General features: G+C 46.3%; 7 protein-coding genes across 7 annotated transcripts; 5 read left to right on the top strand and 2 right to left on the bottom strand.

The window, feature by feature from the left end:
- Window positions 1-2: 2 nt before the first annotated feature.
- sec17 (alpha-soluble NSF attachment protein SEC17) lies at window positions 3-1,479 on the bottom strand. The gene is made up of 5 exons (XM_032067817.1): window positions 1,348-1,479; window positions 1,155-1,278; window positions 769-1,075; window positions 534-708; window positions 3-479 (listed from the first exon to the last, which is right to left on the bottom strand). The coding sequence occupies exons 1-5, from the start codon at window positions 1,378-1,380 to the stop codon at window positions 240-242; spliced, it is 879 nt and encodes a 292-aa protein (XP_031925092.1). The 5' UTR covers window positions 1,381-1,479; the 3' UTR covers window positions 3-239.
- A 150-nt stretch (window positions 1,480-1,629) lies between these two features.
- On the top strand, window positions 1,630-2,499 carry BDV27DRAFT_23131 (uncharacterized protein). The gene has a single exon (XM_032076078.1). The coding sequence runs from the start codon at window positions 1,756-1,758 to the stop codon at window positions 2,344-2,346; it is 591 nt and encodes a 196-aa protein (XP_031925091.1). The 5' UTR covers window positions 1,630-1,755; the 3' UTR covers window positions 2,347-2,499.
- A 1-nt stretch (window position 2,500) lies between these two features.
- On the top strand, window positions 2,501-4,853 carry BDV27DRAFT_23132 (DUF726 domain protein). Its single transcript, XM_032076079.1, has 2 exons — window positions 2,501-4,736; window positions 4,787-4,853. The coding sequence occupies exon 1, from the start codon at window positions 2,610-2,612 to the stop codon at window positions 4,701-4,703; it is 2,094 nt and encodes a 697-aa protein (XP_031925090.1). The 5' UTR covers window positions 2,501-2,609; the 3' UTR covers window positions 4,704-4,736; window positions 4,787-4,853.
- A 2,385-nt stretch (window positions 4,854-7,238) lies between these two features.
- BDV27DRAFT_160168 (uncharacterized protein) lies at window positions 7,239-7,745 on the top strand (the record flags this gene model as incomplete). Its single annotated transcript, XM_032072985.1, has 1 exon — window positions 7,239-7,745. One exon carries the CDS (start codon window positions 7,239-7,241, stop codon window positions 7,743-7,745), a length of 507 nt encoding a protein of 168 aa, XP_031925089.1.
- Window positions 7,746-8,287: 542 nt separating this feature from the next.
- On the top strand, window positions 8,288-8,764 carry BDV27DRAFT_160167 (uncharacterized protein; the record flags this gene model as incomplete). The annotated part of the gene is made up of 1 exon (XM_032072984.1): window positions 8,288-8,764. The coding sequence occupies one exon, from the start codon at window positions 8,288-8,290 to the stop codon at window positions 8,762-8,764; it is 477 nt and encodes a 158-aa protein (XP_031925088.1).
- A 2,251-nt stretch (window positions 8,765-11,015) lies between these two features.
- On the top strand, window positions 11,016-11,678 carry BDV27DRAFT_147353 (uncharacterized protein; the record flags this gene model as incomplete). The annotated part of the gene is made up of 1 exon (XM_032070725.1): window positions 11,016-11,678. The coding sequence occupies one exon, from the start codon at window positions 11,016-11,018 to the stop codon at window positions 11,676-11,678; it is 663 nt and encodes a 220-aa protein (XP_031925087.1).
- Window positions 11,679-11,897: 219 nt separating this feature from the next.
- Window positions 11,898-14,478, bottom strand: BDV27DRAFT_23124 (uncharacterized protein). Its single transcript, XM_032076077.1, has 3 exons — window positions 14,130-14,478; window positions 13,879-14,070; window positions 11,898-13,825 (listed from the first exon to the last, which is right to left on the bottom strand). The coding sequence occupies exons 1-3, from the start codon at window positions 14,298-14,300 to the stop codon at window positions 12,068-12,070; spliced, it is 2,121 nt and encodes a 706-aa protein (XP_031925086.1). The 5' UTR covers window positions 14,301-14,478; the 3' UTR covers window positions 11,898-12,067.
- Between the last annotated feature and the right edge of the window lie 7 nt (window positions 14,479-14,485).

The raw sequence follows: 14,485 nt of genomic DNA, 5'->3' as shown, positions 1-14,485 counted from the left end.
GTTTCCTCGTATGGGTAATTGAATGAATTAGTGGCTCAGTAACACCCTATCCGAAATAGCTGAAATATGTATATTTACGAGCAAGCCCAAAAACCAAGACACGTAGCGCACCGTAAAACTGAGGTAATGATCATGATAGTAAAGAACATCCAAACAAGTGGCGAGGAGCGCTACTTCTGAATTTATGTGGGGAGGTATGTGTGAAACGAAGAAGCAAAAAGAGATACGGATATAGCTATCTAAGAGAAATCCTCTGCTTGCTCCTCGATATTGTTCTTGATACGGAGGAGCAGGGTTGTCTTCCATTTGTCCAACTTGCTCAGCTGATCGAACTGGTAGAGCTTGTCGGCGAAGGCCTCCTGGTCACCTTGTTCAATAGTCTGAACGAGGTCAATAAGCAATTGGTGCTCTCTTGTTGAGGCGAAAGTGTTATCAATATCACGGTAGTTCTCAAGGGCGCGGTTGGTGGCAACCAGATCCTAAACATGGTTAGTATATATTGCGCATCTCAAGGGAATGATTGGGACGCGTACATTAGTGGCCAAATGGCAGATGCCAGCCTTGAGGAAGTAATCTTTAACGGACCACTTCATCAGGTTATTAGAAATGGACGAACGACCGATTCTCTCGTAGTGTTCGATAGCTTTGTAATAGTCGCCTTCCAGGGCGGCCAAATCAGCAGCTTTGAGATAGTGCTTATTTGCAAGGCTAATCGACCGGGAAAATTAGTAGGTAGCATTGTGGAAGAATGGGGGAATAACGACATACGCTTCAGCGTTATCACTGTCGAACCACTCAGCAGCTTTCTCGTAGGCTTCTAGAGCCTTCTTCTGATCACCTAGTTCCACCTCATAGACCTCTGCCAAATACTGCTGCTGAGTGGCAGCACGACGGAAGTTGCCTTTTAGTACATAGTGTTGGATAGCGCTTGAGAGAACACGGGTGGCATCTTCAGGGTCCGACTTGCGGTAGACCTTGAAGGCCTCTTGCAACGAATTGGCAGCGTCATCAGGCTCATTCAGGTTCTGTGTTTGGATAGAGGCAGCCTTTTCGAATGCTAAACCGGCTTCCTTATCTATATTCCCACAAAGGCGCGGGTCAATATCCTGCACGTCATAGCACCGAACATTAAGCAGTGCGGGGGAGGGACGTACTCTGCTTCTGAACTCGGAATGCATTTCCAGCTTGCGTGTACAAGTCTGCTGCGTTTTCGTATTTCTCTGTCCGTCCACCAAAGAAGCTGAAACCACTGCTGGCGCCCTGCAGCGCTTTGTCTGCCTGTATGTGACCATGGGACATCAGTGATCGTCATTCCGGGGTAGGTAACGGTTTCGGTTTTGAACTTACTTTCTGGAGCAAAACACGAGGGTCTTGAGCCATGTTGGATAAGCTGTCGGCCCCAGCAACAAAATAAGAGGAATGCAGTGGAGGTCAGTTTCCGGCACTAGAGGCCAAAATTTATCAGGAGGGGCTGTGACGTTGATAGATGGAATTATATAGTTAGGCTGAGGGGAATCGGAAAGTTGGACGAGGAGATGATCTGCCGCCCGCTCACGTAGGCGGTGGGCGGGTTTTGCTGTTCAATATATTGCTTCATTTCAATACATTTTATCTGCACTAATGTCTATTTTTCGTGACCTTTTGCCCCTAACCTCGACTGGGTTAGCTCTTCCAATATCTATTCATTGAGAACGTTCACAGCAACAATTTATTAGTTTAGCTTCGGGTTTCTGATTACACGAAAATCGAGGTACAATGTTTTGTCTACGCTCCACGGCTTCTCAATTGTCCAGACGGATCAGACCTCGGACTTCGCGACTTTCCAACCTGGCTGATATCTGCGGAACTCGTCTCTACAGCTCTAAGTCCGAGCAGGTAGACCTCGATGCGCTACTTGCTAAGCCATCCTGGTCTGTCCGCTCTCTCCTTCCCGACCAGACCGCGAAACAATCGTTGCCGTCAGTTACGCCGGCGCAACTCCACCACCTACTCCGCCTCTCAGCCCTTCCGCTGCCATCTACCAAAAAGGAGGAAGCTAAGATGCTTGAGACCCTTGAGTCTCAGATCCATTTCGTGAAAGAGATACAGCGTGCCGACGTGACGGGTGTCGAGCCGCTGCAGAGCATCCGGGACGAAAGCCCAGAGGCATTGAAAGAGAATACAGTTGGACTGGATCAATTGAAGGACGCTCTAGCCAAAGAACGAGTGGTCGGCCGCAACAAGAGGATCCAACGCGTTGAGTCCGAGAGAAATGATCGCCCGGATGGAGATGCTTGGGACGGAAATGCCCTTGGCTATGCTTCCAAGACGAAGGGTAAATTCTTCGTCGTGGAAACAGGTAACTAAAAGATCCTCCAGTTGACGATGAACCGCGGATCTCTCTATTCATCCTTGGGAGTGCTGGTGAGCGAGGTATCTGTCAGTGAAGGTGAATGACAGTGCTACTCTGGGCAGCTGAGTCAGCAGTCCAGTGACTTCATCGTCCTGAAGGCGTCAACGTTACATTCTTTGTCAACTCGAACAACCTGTCGCAAAACCCTCTGTGGCTGGTTTGTCCAACATCTAGCCATAGCTAATTTTTAACCGGCTCCATTGTCCATCTTTTATCAATGTGGAAGAATTTGAAAGAGAAACATGCCAGCAAATTCGGGTCGACCGCCCCTGCGGCTCCGAAGAATGACGGTAACCAAGACCTAACAACTATATTGAACCGGTCCCAACGGGCAGACCTGACAATGCTGGTTGCTGCGATTCTGGAACAAATGAGAGCTACAATTGAGCAGAATTTTCATGATTCACCGTCACATAGTCATCAGCCCTCTCCTGACCACAAAGAAAACGATTCGTCTTCAATGTCACATGATCAGCAAGGGAATCCAACCGACCGATCCGACTTTAAACCTACTGCGCAGGACCTGAAAGCCGAGGCCACATCGCTCACAAGCTTCGATGACTGGAGGGACTCGGTTATCCTTCGGATTGGTGAAGTTGTTAACAAAAGCGATGATGATGATGATGATGATGAACAGCGCGCCAGTACTAGCTTGCAGGCTTCTCAACAACAATCTCCAGTAGTTCCTGAAGACCAGGACTCATTGGAAAAGCTGTGTGAGGTTTACCCTCCGATGGGAACTCCTCTCCTTCAGCTTCCAGAGGCCAAAAGACTCTTGATTCTCCATTCACTGCTTCTATTGTTGCTCAGCCTGGAGCATTACAATGCTCGCTCAAGAGTACTGATGCTGTACGTCGCATCTAGTCTACACCTGGATGTTAAGATCCTCAATGGTGATGAGGTCAAAGTTGCACGTGTATTACTTGACACTGCCATTGAGTTATCAAAAAACGCGGAAGCACAAAATCATGGCAAGAAAAGCGACTCTTCGAGGAAGTGGAAGGTTGGTATAGCTTCAGTCGCCGGAGCAGCGCTTATTGGCATCACTGGTGGACTTGCCGCGCCCCTAGTTGCAGCTGGACTGGGAACTGTCCTGGGGGGCATTGGACTTGGTGCTACGGCAGCTGCAGGGTACCTGGGTGCTCTTGCAGGCAGTGGTGTCATTGTTGGTGGCTTATTCGGCGCTTATGGAGGCCGAATGACCGGGCGCATGGTGGATAAATATGCCCGTGAAGTGGAGGATTTCGCATTTCTGCCCGTCCGTGGTTCTCGGCAGAGACACCAGGATGAAAAAGAAGCCGCTAAGCAGGATCACAGACTACGAGTTACCATCGGTATCACGGGTTGGGTTACAGAAGAAGACAATTTTATCGTTCCATGGCGTGTCATTGGCGCGGATTCCGAGGTCTTTGGCCTCCGCTGGGAAACAGAGCCGTTAATGAACCTCGGAAATGCAATGGATCTCCTGGTAACAAGCGCTGCATGGGCTGCCGGTGAACAAGTCCTGAAGAAGACGTTCTTTGCATCCCTCTTGAGCGCCGTGGTTCTGCCTCTAGGCCTGCTCAAGGTTGCTCGTGTAGCCGACAACCCTTTCAGCATTGCGAAAGTTCGAGCTGACAAGGCCGGGGAGGTTCTTGCCGATGCCTTGATCAACAAGGTGCAGGGCGAGAGATCAGTCACTCTTATAGGTTACTCCTTAGGCTCGCGGGTGATCTTTTCCTGCCTCCAGAGCTTGGCCAAGCGCGGTGCATACGGTCTCGTGGACTCTGCAATTTTAATGGGCTCAGCGACTCCTTCTAACGCCCAACACTGGCGCCGTATGCGAAGCGTAGTCAGCGGACGACTGGTCAATGTTTACTCAGAGAACGATGCTGTGCTTGCTCTATTGTATCGTACCAGCAGTCTTCAACTGGGTGTTGCGGGACTACAACCCGTCCAAGGCGTAGCCGGTGTTGAGAACTTGGACGCCAGCGACATCATCAGTGGTCACTTGCGGTACCAATTCCTGGTCGGACATATCCTCGGCAGGATCGGACTGGAGAGCATTGATGTTCGTGAAGTGGAACGCGAGGAGGCTGCACTGGCCGCGAAGGACCAGAGACAAGAACAGGAACGGATCCGAAATGAGCGCCGGGCAGGTGTTCAAGGCAGTGACTCCGCACAGCAGAAGTTGGAGACCGGCGAGCTGAAAGATGAGGAAACTCGTCTGCAGAAGCAGGTCGAAGAGAGAACTCATGAGCGTCTACCCTTGCGTCACCATGAGCAGGGGCGCCAGGATCTCCATTTAACTCATGATGCGGAAAGGGAATAAGAACTGAGGATTCTGAGCAAATAGTGTTGGCATGTGCGTTTGGACAAAGTGATTTCTAAAGTGAGTGCTAAGGAGCAGAGCAGAGATTCCCAGTTGCGTACGTTATAGATCGCCAAGCATCAAAATATGCTTCATCTTGGGCAAAGTTATCTTTCCACCATCTACTGTTGTTATAAGATCACTATAATATTGCATATTTACATAGAGTACCGCATCCAAACAGAATAAATCCATTCTGTCCCGGGCTAGTGTATACAGAATCATGGCCAACTCTAATCCCAAAGGATTGGCCTTCTGGAAACCACCTACCGTTCACCACCCAAAGGCAGAAGCAAGGAACACAATAGACCTTTCCCAGATCTTCCAAGTTCCAAGCTATACAAGGTGCATTAGATAAACGCCAATACAAAGCTGGACCAACCGTCCATGCCGACGTTTTCCATGTAATCGTCGTGGGCTTACCATTGTTGCTTGCCGGTTACATGGGCGTTCTTCGAAAACTGGGTTAGTTACCCTTCCCCCAAGGTCAGATACCGTGTAGGCAACTTCCATGAAGATGGCTTTCCCCGTGGACGATATATTCACAGAGGACGGGATGGAACCAGCCCCGAACGTAGATTCCATGAGATAGTTGGAATGCAGGAATGTCTCCAGTTAATTTTCTGATCGAGCCGTGAAACCCAAACTTGAGTACTCGGTAATTGAAGATGTCTCCCAGTGTATACGTAGGGTCTGGTACGCATGAAGCGAACCCCTCGGGACCTCTAGAACGGGCCGATGACGAAAGAAGGAAGGGTCACAGTTTATGAGAAGAACAAGAACTATAGAGTCAACTACTTCTGTGTGAAAAAGGGCAAATATGAGAAAGGTTTGGAGCCCAGTGTGGAGGAAGCGAAGGAGAGGCTGAGTTCCATTGTTTTCCAATTGGTTGATTCGCTGAACCGTACGGACGAGAGTGAGATGTATGAGCTGAAGGGTATTTTATGATCAAAAAGCTCAATGTTGTCGTTCTTTGTGGGGCACTCTTTCAGACGATATAAATCATATTCGTCTAGCATCATTCAACTCACCCGCCGCATCTGGGAGTCTCTCATTGACAACGAGCCTGTATCACCCACCTTCGGACTCCTCCATATCTCCGAGGATGATCTCGTGGCAGAGCTTCTACTGGTGCCTCTTGCATCATCCATTATGTGTTTTATTCACGCAGAAGGATTTTATCCCGTTCTAGGGATAGAGTCTACTCTCCTGATCTTTTATGGATGTAAAGGCCAAAGACATTCCATTCTAACTATAGATGAGGTGCGTAGGCCTATGGGTACGCTAGTGATTGAATTCATTCGTTGGTTATGTCTTAAATATTCCTCGGACTGAAGAAAGGCTGTGCCCCTGAGATTTTACAAGGGTGATGCCCTGTACCGACAATTAACCCGAAAGTCCTACAGACAGTCTCTCTGTACCCTATCACAGTATCGGATCACCTGCTGACAGCCTAGTATTTGCTCTGCCCCAGGTCAGCTGTGTTACAGATCTTGTAGCATTCAAGATTAACATATAATGAGCCCTGACTAACTTCCGACGCGAAGGCACTGTCCATTCTGAAGACCACATAGCATCTGCAACCCCAAAGAATAGAGACAAGAAGACAAAAAGATAGAAATAGAACTCATACACTGCATATTATAAGTCATGTAACCTGTGTATTCCTTCTACTACCAGCGTTGTTAGGGATATCTAGTGGTGTCCTACACTGTATCTAGCATTTGAAGCAGTTGCATCTAGGTTCTGTGACCTCTGTAAGCTCTTAATCCATCCGACTGCAGAGTATTTTTAAGATTACAGCCTATAGTAATATGGCAGAACCACTTGCAAGTCATCTACTGGCAACTAGAGCATCTCAAGACGGTACTTACCTTACGGATTTGATCGATGCGCTTGTTACCTGCATTGTAGGTTCTACCCCAAGGATTACTCCGTTCTAATTGTTAATTTTTGTCCTGTAACTTCATGAAAAATGCCATTCCCCTAGAAATTACCAGGAGACCACCATCTGCATATGCAAAACAAGACGGATAATAGCGATATCAATGAGATATAAAGCCAACGTACGTCTCAGATTAGTCCCACAAGCGATTCCTAGGATTCAACTCAAAACCAAGCAACCAAAGCCACGTCCTTCTATGTGAGCCTTTTTAAGCAGAAATATCTTATCCTTGAGTGGACTTGCCTCGAAATATCTTCAGGACTGGTTTAGACAATTAAAGAGAAAGTCAGAACGATTATTTTGAGTCTCATTGACTATTTGAGATACCTTGGAAGAAGTTATTCCTCTTACAAATTGGCCTCAAGACTCAAGAGTCTGCTTTTGGAGTATATAACCTCGTCCAGTACTTCGAAGGTCTACGATAACAAGTCAACACCCTGCTTTCTCATTCCCAAATATTCGCTCTTGCTAGTCCTACCATACTTTTCTACTCACCTCCCAAATACATTTGAGATCTACCACAAGGAGATCCGCTCAAAATATCGCAGCCAATGGACCGCCTTCAGAGCATTGGTAAAACAAAGTACTGGGCCGAGATTAGTATCCTTCCAGTCAACGAAAACGAGCCAGAACATAATAGATACGATCCGATTACTGATGCCAAAAACCTTAGAAAATCGTCGAGATTTGGAGCCAAGGCTAGAGAGATGGTTAAGCATGGGAGGCTGCAAGTGAAAATCGAGAAATGTGACAATGTTTTCGTCAAAAATGTTCTCACCGCGCCTATTGAATACTCGGGTCAAGAGCCGACCAAAGACGATGCGACAAAAGCTATGATACATAAGCTTGATACTATGTGGAAAGAAGGATCAACTCTAGAAGAACTCGCAGCATTACATACCCGTCGTTCTATAGCTGCGCTTGAAGCATTCGGCATAGAATCCAGGTCTGACCGAGGACGTTCGTCTCGCGAGGATACCCCTGCACTCCCCCCAACACCTTGGATTCCGCCATTAGACGAAAATGACCTGCCGGAAGAGCCGTATAATCCCTGGTGATGAGAAGAAGCAGTCGTCTTGTGTGGAATCGTGGAATATGCTGGCATTTTGGCGAGAAATGGGGGGCTGAGAGTGGTATCTTGCCTTGTATTTGTCTCTTCTCTTCTGTTGTTTTGTTTTTGAAATCATGAGAAAATCTCTTTATTCTATGTAATATCAATCACCTTGATCTTCTAGGATATTATTTTCACATTTTTCTTTTTCTTATAAAACTATTATAACAGTTCTATGTCAAATACCAGAGAACCTATGCCTCGGATAAAGTTCCTCTATATCTATCTGCATAGGCTTATTCCGAAGATCCTCTGCAGTTATTTCGACGTTTAAGTGAAAAGTTGAGACAGCTTTGTATCTTAATACAATATATGAATATAGTAAATGGAATTTACCGCATTGATAGCTATCTTCAAATACTTAATAAAGAATGAGGTTCTCCAGTCTTCTGAACAGTTATTATAACTTTCCTACACTTCTACTATTTACTACCTAAGAGGACTACTCTGAACAAAATTCAGAAAGCGCTTCATACACACTCAGCCAAAATGAATTCTTGGGACTTCCTAGAAAAGAAATACTATGCTGAGGTCAACTTCCTACGTTGTGGGAAGAGAATCATTGATTACGATACGCAGCGCGACCGCGAAGACCTTGAGAAGACGCAGAGAAACGCAAGCAAAGTCATACAGTATATCAAGCAAGGAATCCTTAATGTGACTGTTATAGAAAAGTACAGAAATGAAAAGTACACAGCCCCTAGTTATATATTTTCGAAGAAAATTCCCGGTATCAAGAAGCCAACGCAAGAAGCGGCAAGAGTAGAGATGTTGAAGTACCTTGAAGGTCTGTTTCGCGGAGAATCAACGCCTGATACCAAAAGGAAGCCACGGGCAGAACTTCATATTCTTGGTAGGCCTCAAATTGAGGACAGACATACTTTCGTATCACATCAAAGCGTGAGCGATACATCCGACGATTGGTTTGATAAAGAAGTATGCGACTGGGTCAACAGCAGCCGGTAAACTTGTTTGAATTAGTTTCCTTCCATGTTATCCTTGAGACGAACCTTTGTCCTGGGGTGATATTGTAGGTAATAATGTAAGGGATATGTCTTTGTTCTTCTCTGAAGCAATGTCTTTATATGGGTTCACTTTCTCGCATGCACTTCTATAAGAATATTTAATTGTTTGTAGTTTGGTCAGCATTGGTAGCAACAGATATTAAAGGACTCAGGTTTCGACTGATCCCAACATGAATGAAGGTAAGATGTCCCAGCGTTTGCGACGAACTCACATACTGTACGCAGGCTAAACCTGCAAAAGGTAGTAAGGATAAGAGCCAGCAAATCTATAGGGCTGCATGGAAGAATCTACTGCTTGTCGGGGCTGAGAGGCAACACGGCCAAACGCGCAAACTGCGTTCTTAAGGCTTCTGATATATTAATTGCGGGAACATTACAGGGTAGTCACTCTGTCAAAGTGAAAATCCATTCATACAGAGAAACTCCGCGTGCCTGCAATTTTGGCGGCCCAACATACATTTTCAATGACTTTTCGATATTCTTATATTGTTAGGACCACTTCTGTATTGTCGCTGTTAAGTATGGAAGTTTACCCTGACTCGAACGTCCTGCCATAATTGCTTGATAAAACTCCCTTGCAGAGTCATCCATGATGTCAAAAGATAACGACGTTTAAGGTTAACAATAGACACCCAAAGCAAAGTATTGTCTGAGACTACATGGTGTACACTATACTAAATGTTACATAAGAATGTAAAAATAAAATGAAAAGCTTTGGCTCCAACTAACAAGAGTTCTTTATACTTGTTTTTGACCATCTTTCATCTCCGTATATCATCGACCTCAATTGATAGAATACGTGTTCACTACTGGCGCCATGAATAGTTCTACGAAGATAGGTACCATTTCTTTTATCTTTCAGTACCATCTTGAAGGCTTAAGACATGAAGTTGTAAAGAAAAGCATTGACCTGAGCAAACCATTCAAGCCTCTCTGTATAGTTTAATAAGCTCTGATCCCTGAAGGAAACTACCGATGTGAAGATATCTTCTTTTAGAAAACAGTAGCCTTAGACGCTTTAAAGAAGTATAAAGACACCCTTTAATCCAAGATCACATCAACATATCCGCCCTTCGTAGCACACCCAACAGGCGACTTACACTCAAAGTCAGACCCCGCATAGTATCCGCGGTATTTCTCCACGTAAATCCCCTTTATCTACAAATTTTTCTAAATGAAGACATAGTTATATGTACTGTAACGGACACCTACTAATCCAGTAACTCTTCATTGGAAATTAAGTAACTAGAGCCATAAAACCAAATATGTCTATTCGCTGCGAGAAAGGAAGACTGACTCATGTCTTAGTCTTCTTGTCACCGGTTTTACTTCCATCTTCCGTCTTCTTTAGGGCCAGTCCGACCTGTTAAGAGGGTCTTCTCATAGGAACCGCTACAATCCCACGTAACAGTAAAGCCTGACAATTCACTGTCATAACGTAATACCTTGTTCTTTACCCATAATCAATCTCTGCATGAAAACCAAAACCCCAAAACAAAGATGAAGCCCACATCCAAAAGACCTCCCACACTGCATTCAACAAAACGTGAATTTACCAATTGAACACTTCGTCCAAGTCCAAGACAGCACCTCCGACGAAATCGATATAAACTTGCAAGACACACGCCCCCTAGCACGCCATCTGTTCTAGCAAAGCATTCCCTGGAACGAAGTTCATAATTCGTAAGCGTGGATAATACTGACTTTACAAACCGTGATGCCGTCACGATCATACATAGGGATAATAGTGACAAAAGCACATACCGTCTCTTAATCTGGGCAAGTACCTACTGGATGAGAAGCCGAAGTTTGTCAGTGCCGTGTTTCAGCTAAACATGGCGGTGTAGCTGTAGCTGGATATGGTTAGGGATAGTGTATTGAGAAGGGATTTAGGCAGTTACAAAGACGTAGGCTTGTGCGAGGTCCTTTTGTTTGTAGATCACCGTATATTATTCTACGCGATAAAGAAAATCATTGTCTTGTGGTTCATTGTCGAGGATGGCTTCTGTAGACAAGGGCTAAGTTTTTTTTATAGAATATAAAGCCGACTCAAGCTCCGAAGCTTACTACTATAGATTATCAATTTTTGTTGTTCATGCATGCTTATGATCTCTATACGGATAACATTTCCTAAACTATTACGGTTGACTGGTATGGACACCGACCACCACTTGGGAGTAACCATATACAACATGGATACACCACAGGAGCACGAGACCAGCAAGCCTACACAAGTAATGTGGTACATCAAGCTAAAAGCTTCAGTCCGATATAAGTGGGTCAGCAAAGTGCTTGACGATACAGAAATCTATCGTTGTTTTCTGGTGGAATGCCTACGGCGTGCCATAGAGGGAGAAGGGAAGCGTACAAAGGAACCTACAGACCACAGCCCTGGAATCTATTCCATTCAGATCGGCGAGGCTTACCCGGACGAGCCACCAAATAAAGAGGAAGCCGACCAAAAGTTGGTTGATGGTATTCAAGCAAGACTTGATACGTTCTACAGGAAGAACCCACACATGAAAAGGAGGACAGTGAAATGGTATGTTGAGGCTAAGACAGAGAATTCGCCCTGGACAGAATGGAAGGGGAAGATAAGACTCAACTCACCCGAGTGTTTTTGGTTCCTAGAGAATTGCCTACGGATTACGAAGCGTGGGGAAGTTAGGGTGACTACTGATGACAATTCATCGAAAGACGATACGTACAGTTTGCTGCTGGGCAAGTTTTGCGAACATCAGTTCCCAGAGCATAAGCAAGCTAGCTTAAGGTTGGAACATGAGATATACGATGCTATTGCTAAGCATAACAACAATGGTTGGAGGCATGTCCCTCCTGCCTTAGGGTTCCGGTGAACGGGCCAACCTCGTTGTTGAAGAAGAGGCCGCGCTGGAATATATCATGCCAAACATGATTTCGAGTGGAATCATCTTGAAGATACAACGGGGATATTATACAGGAGTCGGGGTTTGCTTGCAAGAATTAAAATTTATCCAGGAAAATGAGGCAGAAGACTCTTGGACTGCGAGTCCTGTTGACCTGATCACGTAGGCGAGTGCATATTTATTCTTCTGAATTCGTGCAATATTTACGTTACTACATACATGAATCAAGGGAGTATCATAGCATAAACATCCATCAAACATCGTAAAGAAATTCCATCATGCCAAACACATTACCAGATCACATTAATCCCATGACCGAAAAAACATCTGCTTTGCGCCTCATCGCGTAAAATAAAGCACTACAGTCCAGCAAAACGTGCCCATCCAGCAGCCCGGATGGTTGTTTTCTCGTCTGTAGCCTTGCTTATGCCGCCCCGACCTTCCTCCGCAACCTTACCACTGACATCTCGTCTTCTTCCAACTCCCAGCCCCGCAATGTAGTTACCATATGATAGAGCTGATCCACCGCTCACATTAGGACCGAAATCAGCTCCAGAGTTGCTGACAACACGGCCCTTACGATCGCTTTCGACTGTCATAGGGCTGTGAGGCGGAACTACAAGTCCGTCTTCATTGACATTGATCGCATCGTCGTGCTGCTTAAGAGCGCCGTAAGTGTTCATCTTCTGACTTCTGCGTTTCATAAGTTTGCTCTTCTTCCGCCCTAAGCCACGCGAGTCCTCATCGTGATTGCTGACGTTCCGGGGAATGCTGAGTCCAGTCTTGCTTTCAAGTTCACCGTAAAACCGACCGTTCTTCTCCGGGCTGTCAACAGGGGGTGGCGAAGCTGTTGGGTTAGGGGAGAGATTAGGGATATCCACAAGCGCCATACGGCCATTCTGTGTTGCATCATCAGGCGTTTCATCAAAGGTAGGCTGCGGGGTGGGTGGGTTCAGCGCTAAAGGATTGACGCGTAGTGACTCGGAAGACTCCCTAACCTCGTCATGGTCCTCGAAAATATGAATGGGATGGTCCCCAATATCCTCTTCGGCGTTATCGTAGAATCTATCTCGCTGTGGAAGATAGTGATTCCCATCATCGTTTCCATAATATTCCTGTATGGGAATAGATTCATATTCGCCCCGTACATCTTCTCGGATTGTCTCTTCAAGGTCCCATCCAATGCGCTGATTGTTGAACCAATCCAAGGGTCCACTATTCCCAGAAGCTGGCGTATTGGTAGTTCTACTGTACACAGAGGAGGGGTCGCGGTGGAGGAGATTTTCTTTTTGGCTTTCTTCCACGGGTGAAGCGGATCGAGACGGGAACGCAATCCAATTTTCTGAAGCTGGGCTCGCACACTGAGATCGGCTGGGGACATCCGGAGATCGCTCTCGTACTGGTGAAGCGTAGGAAATTCTGGTTGTAGGCCTCGTGAGAATGTCTGCGTCCTGGTCCGGAGGCTGGTACATCATGTGCTCCGCAGTGTCCGCTTGTTGGCCAAAAGGCATTAGCGGCACAGGAAGTTCGTCATGATCATAAGCCATGGTCATCTGGGATAGTCTATTCTCCCTCGCGTCTAACGGTGAGGTACTAGAACCGCCCTCGGATGATTTGGCCCGCGTGTGCATGAACGACATAGTACGAGGTGCGCCGATGAGCGTCTCGCCCGACATGGTGGAATCCAAAGTAGAGCTGCTAGTATGCTTCTTGGTAACCTCGGACTTGTTTCGTTTGTGAGGACGAGCTGTCAGGTTATCTTCCAATGGGTTCAGGTCTGGGGGCAGACGGGTAATTTTGCGGAAAATGAGACCCAGAAAGACCGAAATTCCCAAAGAGATCGCATGCAATCCGCCATTTATGACACTCAGCAAAAACGTGGCCTGTGCAATTTTGGTTGAGACCTCAAAGTCCGAACTAAGCAAAGTACTCCAATGGTATGCATTGTCAGTGTATTGGTTGAAGCCTAAATATGCCGCAAACACGTAAAAAGGGACCAGGCCGAGGTCAAAGGTTCCGCAAAATAACATATAACTGGCTTGAGTTCCAGCGGGTCTTGTAATTGAGCGACAGAGGTGATAGATACCATAAAGAGTGTGTAGAATTGCCACAGCCGGCTAATGAAATGTTAGGGCAACGTTCAACCAGATAAAACTCGGTCTGTACTTACTCCGACGCGGACAATCCATATAAGGGCAGCAGCAGCATTTTTGATAACAATGGCACAGAAAAGAGACCCAAGAGCTCCAATCAACTGGAGAATGCGCAGCCCAAGCTGTACCTTCCGCCCGTATATCACCCTGTTCTTAGTGTTTGGGTGCATCGGGGTCCATTTGGACTTGCCACCGGGAATGTTACAATACTTCAGGGTACCATATCGTCAGTATCTAGGTCTTACACACGAATATCGTAGACACTTACTGAGTCCGGATGCCGATTAAAATTCACCAGGGGCCCTTTTGGTTTGGGCCTTGACGGTGGCCGAGTCCAGCTCGCCTGTGTCGCAGCCTTTGGGTTGAAAGGACGGTCCGTCGGCCCACTAAAGCTGTACGCTGAAGGGGTGCCATAAAGGAATGGAGGCGACTCTCCCATTGTCGCGATGGAAGAATCTTTTGACTTTGTCTTTATCAATACATCCACCCACGCGAAAGAGCGGGGAGATGAGTGGCTGTAGACGCAATAACCTTAACAAAAAAGAATGCTGGGGGAGATGAAGTATGTAGGAACAATGTACGGAACCATGGAACGATGGAATGTCAGAGGAGGAAAGTGTCCGA

Source organism: Aspergillus caelatus, assembly GCF_009193585.1.
Source record: "Aspergillus caelatus strain CBS 763.97 unplaced genomic scaffold BDV27scaffold_155, whole genome shotgun sequence".
Lineage (NCBI taxonomy): Eukaryota > Fungi > Ascomycota > Eurotiomycetes > Eurotiales > Aspergillaceae > Aspergillus > Aspergillus caelatus.
The sequence above is the reverse complement of the archived record's forward strand: the minus strand, read 5'-3'. Positions and strand labels throughout refer to the sequence as shown.

Excerpts from the sequence above, each read along its gene's own strand:
- sec17 (XM_032067817.1), bottom strand. The coding sequence starts at position 1,380 with ATGGCTCAAGACCCTCGTGTTTTGCTCCAGAAA. Across the intron at positions 1,076-1,154 it reads ATTCCGAGTTCAGAAGCAGA|ATAAGGAAGCCGGTTTAGCA; the intron begins GTACGTCCCTCC and ends GTGGGAATATAG. Across the intron at positions 480-533 it reads TCTGCCATTTGGCCACTAAT|GATCTGGTTGCCACCAACCG; the intron begins GTACGCGTCCCA and ends AACCATGTTTAG.
- BDV27DRAFT_23131 (XM_032076078.1), top strand. The coding sequence starts at position 1,756 with ATGTTTTGTCTACGCTCCACGGCTTCTCAATTGTCCAGACGGATCAGA.
- BDV27DRAFT_23132 (XM_032076079.1), top strand. The coding sequence starts at position 2,610 with ATGTGGAAGAATTTGAAAGAGAAACATGCCAGCAAATTCGGGTCGACC.
- BDV27DRAFT_23124 (XM_032076077.1), bottom strand. The coding sequence starts at position 14,300 with ATGGGAGAGTCGCCTCCATTCCTTTATGGCACCCCTTCAGCGTACAGC. Across the intron at positions 14,071-14,129 it reads TTAATCGGCATCCGGACTCA|TATTGTAACATTCCCGGTGG; the intron begins GTAAGTGTCTAC and ends GGTACCCTGAAG. Across the intron at positions 13,826-13,878 it reads TATGGATTGTCCGCGTCGGA|CCGGCTGTGGCAATTCTACA; the intron begins GTAAGTACAGAC and ends ACATTTCATTAG.